At 57.0% G+C, this 4,689-nt stretch overlaps 1 protein-coding gene across 1 annotated transcript in view; it reads right to left on the reverse strand.

Annotated features, from left to right (window-relative positions):
• LMNB2 (lamin B2) overlaps positions 1–3,573 on the reverse strand; it is a 20,593-nt gene extending 17,020 nt beyond the window's left edge. The window contains exon 1 of the mRNA XM_010863626.1: positions 3,298–3,573. Coding sequence (XP_010861928.1) covers positions 3,298–3,573 — 276 coding nt within the window. The remainder of the gene's footprint in view (positions 1–3,297) is intronic.
• Between the last annotated feature and the right edge of the window lie 1,116 nt (positions 3,574–4,689).

A 4,689-nucleotide genomic window follows, 5' to 3' on the forward strand; every position in this document is an offset into this window, starting at 1 on the left:
AGCCTCCCAGAAACCCTTCAGGGATGCATGTGGCCATTCACCCTAGTTAGTACAGCTCACCAAGCCAAAACACCCATCATCTGACTTTCAATGGGAAAGGCAAACGTCCACACACGACCGGCCAGGGTCTATGGGGCGGAACGTGACTTTATCTTAGGCACCTGAACCCTTTGCATTGATTACAAGCCCACGGTACGCTCACATTTTAAACAGCATCACCACTGGGTTCCTTAAGTGGCTTCTCAGCTTTGACACTAATGGCATTTGGGGCTGGATCGTCCTCTGTAGGGAGATGTCCTGGGCTCTGGGGGGAGGAGTGTGTGGGGCAGCCTCCCTGGACCCACCGCCTTGATGCCAGGAGTCCCCCAGTGTGACAACCACAGACGTCTCTAGCCATCACCCAGTGTCCCCTGGGGGCAGGTTCTTCCAGGGGAGAAGCTGCCATCCAGGTCGGAGGCCTGACACACCATGCCCTCCCACAGCCCTTGGCCACTTCCAGGTCACTCCCTCCATGCAGCGCACATGACCAGCCCACCTCACTGCTCCAGCAGGTTACTAGCTCCCTCCACTGACCAGCTGAGGGGGCATTCGTCACCTCATCCCTAAGCTCCAGGGGATCAGGCAGGTGGGAACTCCCCACTCCTGCTGTGAACGAACACCTGTCATCTGGGTGGCTCCAGATCCTGGGCACAGTCCTGGGGTGCACGGTGTGGCAGGGCCCCTCCCGCTCCCACCCGGCAGTCCTATGTCCTAACCAGCACGGGCAGCCGAGAAGTAAACCACGCCACTGCCCAGACACGTGGACAGCATTGAGTTCCCCAGGTCCGGCCCCTGCGCTCTAGGGCACGACACTCATCCAGCGGGGCTGGCACCCCACGTCCACTGCCTGCAGGTGGGAGGAGAGGCCGGGGTGAATGACCCAGTGCTGACCAGCCCAGAAGGTGGAACTTGGGCCTGTACTCCGAGGACCCGCGTGCACTGCTGAGGCAGCACCACTGGGGCAGCCACTCCAGTCCCATCATACAGACGACAAAACCAAGGCTCTGGGGGCCTGAGTGACCTGCCCAAGGTCACAGATTAAAACCAGGGTTTGGATCCCAAGCTTTAATCTAATCCCAGGCGACCTAACACACCACCACCCACCAAGTCTCCCACCTCCCCAGACACCTGAGACACACTTTCGGGCCCATCCTGATCCCGGGGACCCAGGCAGGGGCAACAGAACCCACGGAGTGTTCCCTCAGGGCAACTGATATAGTTCCTGAGGGAACACTATATTTTATTGCCTTTATTCTAGAAAACAAATGTGAATTCATGGTGGCCCCACATACAAACCCCAAAAGTAGGCATTTATTATTATTTGCACTTTACAAAAGAGGCAGTGAGCTCAGAGGTTAAGTGATCCACCCAAGGTTATACAGGCAGTAAATGGCTCCCAGAAATGACCAACCCCCTAGCTCCACTCCACCCCCCACGCTCTTCTCCCAGAGGTCATCACTGCACCCATTCTTCGGAGAGGAAAGCTGAGGCTCCGAGCACTAACTGCCAGCTTCAGGCCCTGACTCTCCCACCAGGCCCACAGGGAACCACATGGTGGCCCCTTCCCCCTTATTCTGAGGACCTGCCCTTGGGTTGTGGGGGGACCTGTGGGAGAAAAGGAGCCCCCCAGGTTGGCAGCCAGTTTTGACACACCCCACCCAGGATCCCCAGACCCCTGCCCTCACACCCACTTAGGGGGCAGGGCTTATCCAGCCTCTTCCCCCTCACCTGCACCAAAACTTCCCCTGGTTCCCCAAGGCCTCACACCTCCCCCTCCCCTCACATCCCCCAGGACAGGGCAGAAGCTACCAGACTCGTAGGCTCCTGCCCATTAGCCAAGGGGGTCCCAGGGCCCAACATAGGGCCTTCCAAATTTCCCATGGGACCAGGGAGACACTGGACTCCCCTGCTCTGACCCCTAACCCCCAGGTCCTAGTAAAAGACTGAACTTTCTTCCTGTTCTGTGCTGTGTTTAGTCACTTAGTCGTGTCTGACTCTGTGACCCCATGGACTGAAGCACCCTAGGCTCCTCTGTCCATGGGGATTCTCCAAGCAAAAATACTAGAGTGGGTTGCCATGCCCTCCTCCAGGGAATCTTCCCAAACCAGGAATCGAACCCAGGTCTCCCACGTTGCAGGCAGATTCTTTATGCCCCAGGTCCTGGTAAAAGACTGAACTTACTGCCTAATCCCACTCAATCCCCAAACTCCCCAGGATGCATTATGGGACCCCTGCCAAGTTCTAAGGAGAACTGAGACCACTGACTCATCCCAGACCCTCCACTCCTCCTCAGAGACCCAAGAACGTCCCCTAAGTTTTCTTGTAGAACACCCAAACACAAACCCAAAGACTCTCCACAACTCCTCTGTGGAGGAGGGGTCCACCCTGGCTCACACCCCATCACTCAAGGGCTCCCCAGATCTCCTCAGATCCCTTGATAGGCAGGGGCTGCCCCATCTCCCCCTACCCTCCAAGGCCCCTGGGGGCCCTTCAAACGGTGGGGCCTGACCAGGTTGCATCCCTCAATCAGGGCACCTCCCACCAACCCTTGGGGACACCTCAGAGAAGGGGTCTGCCCTAATGGACCCCTCACTCGGGGCCCCTCCAATCCCGAGTCCACTTCAGGGGACTGGCCAGCCCCAAACTCAAGGGATACAGGAAACACCCTGGAGACCCCCGGTGGGTGGGGGGACCTGTCCCAGGGTGCAGCCCTCACTCAGGGTACCCCAGCTCCCCCTGGGTACCCATCAGAGGACACGACTCACCCCAGCCTGCACCCCTGTCTTAGGGGATCCCCAGATTGGCAGGGATTCCCTCGGGGGCGGAGCTAGTGCCAGTCTCCACCTCTCGCACGCGGTGGGGGGAGGCGGGGGGTGGGCAGAAACCCTTGGGGATCTCTCGTAGGCGCCCGCCCCAGCTCCCACCCCTCACTGAGGGCCCCTTGAACCTCCCCAGGGGCCCCTCAGGCATGCACCCCTCACTCAAGAGACCCTGAGAAGTTCCCGGACTCCTCGGTGGGCGGGGCAGGAACCAGTCTACCTCTTGCAAGGGAGAAGTCCCCGAAACCCTCGAGGACCCTCAGAGGCCGCAGCTCAGTCAAGCGTGTGACCCTCGCGCGGGGCCCCCGAAGCTCCCTGGGAACGCCTTGGTGGGCAGGGCCCGCCCCAGTCTCCCCCTGTCGCAGGAGCGTCCCCGAAACCTCCGGGGACCCTGAGAGGCCGACCCGCCCCAGCAGGGGCCCCCGGCGCCTGCGCTCACCCCGCGCGTGGTCCCCTCCTCCCGCTCGGAGATCTTAAGCTGCAGCCGGTCGTTCTCCAGCTCCAGCGCGCGGACGCGGTCGATGTAGTGCGCCAGGCGGTCATTGAGCTCGCGCAGCTCCTCCTTCTCCTGCAGCCGCGACAAGCGCGTGGGCGACAGCGGCGTGGAGGGCCCGCCCGCGCGGCCGGGCTGCGGCGTGGCCATGGCGGCGGCGGCAGCGGCAGCGGTTCGGGGTCCGCGCTGCTCGGAACGGCGGCCGCGGCTCGGCGGGCTCATTCAATCTGCGCCGCCGACCAAGATGGCGCCTGTCGCCCGCCGCCGCCGCTGCGACAGGGCAGCCTGGGACCTTGTAGTCCGGCCGGCGCCGCGCGCGGCACGCCGGGAGCTGTAGTCTCCTGCTCAGTTTCGCCCGCTGTCCCGGAGCCAAACAACTGGACCCCAAATCCCAGCTTGACCCATGTATGACCCCGGGTTTCTTTCCGGGCCTCAGTTTCCCCACTTGCATAACCTACCTACGTCATCGGAGTCTCATTAAAATTACAGGTGGAGTGGTGAAGAAACTTCAGAAATATCTTCGGTGATTTCACCAATATATGGAATAAAAAACAAAGAACCCAACACATCAGAAATACTCCAGGCTGCAACTAAGACCTGATGCAGCCAAATAAATAAATATCAATATATTTCCCAAGCTCATAGAGATATTGCCAAGTTGTCCTCTGAAGAAGTTTACCAATTTACATTTTTGCAACAACAATGTATGCATCATCTAACTTAATTATTTCATTTAATTTCTTTTTAGGTCTATAAGCAAAGTTTTGCAGTTTTTTGTGTGTGGGGGTTGGCTTTTAAAGTACACTTATTTACAAAGTCGTGTTAGTTTTAGGTGTACAGCCCAAGCACATACATACAGAGAACGGATTGGTGGCTGGGGTTTGGGGATGTGAAGTGGGTGAAGGAAGTCAAAAATTACACATTTCCAGTTACAAAATAAATGTCATGGGGCTGTAATGGATAGCATGGTGACTATAGTTAATACTATATTGCAATTTGAAATTTGCCGAAACAGTAGATCTTAAAAATTCTCATCACAAGAAAAAATTCTATAGCTATTAATATGTAAGGTGATAGATGCTACCTAGGCTTATCAAACTATTAGTTTGTACATCTAAAGCTATATAATGTTATGACAATTATACCTCAATTTTTAAAAAATGCTCAGTGAAAGAAGCCAGACACAAATGGCCATACAAATGTATGATTCCACTCATATAAAATGTCCAGGGATTTCCCTGAAGGTCCAGTGGCTGAGACTCTGGCTTCCAGTGCAGGGGGAATGGGTTTGATCCCTGGCGATGGGGTGGGGGGTGGGGAGCAGGGAGGGGGAGGTGG

This window comes from Bison bison, unplaced genomic scaffold (assembly GCF_000754665.1).
Source record: "Bison bison bison isolate TAMUID 2011002044 unplaced genomic scaffold, Bison_UMD1.0 scf7180017864492, whole genome shotgun sequence".
NCBI lineage: Eukaryota > Metazoa > Chordata > Mammalia > Artiodactyla > Bovidae > Bison > Bison bison.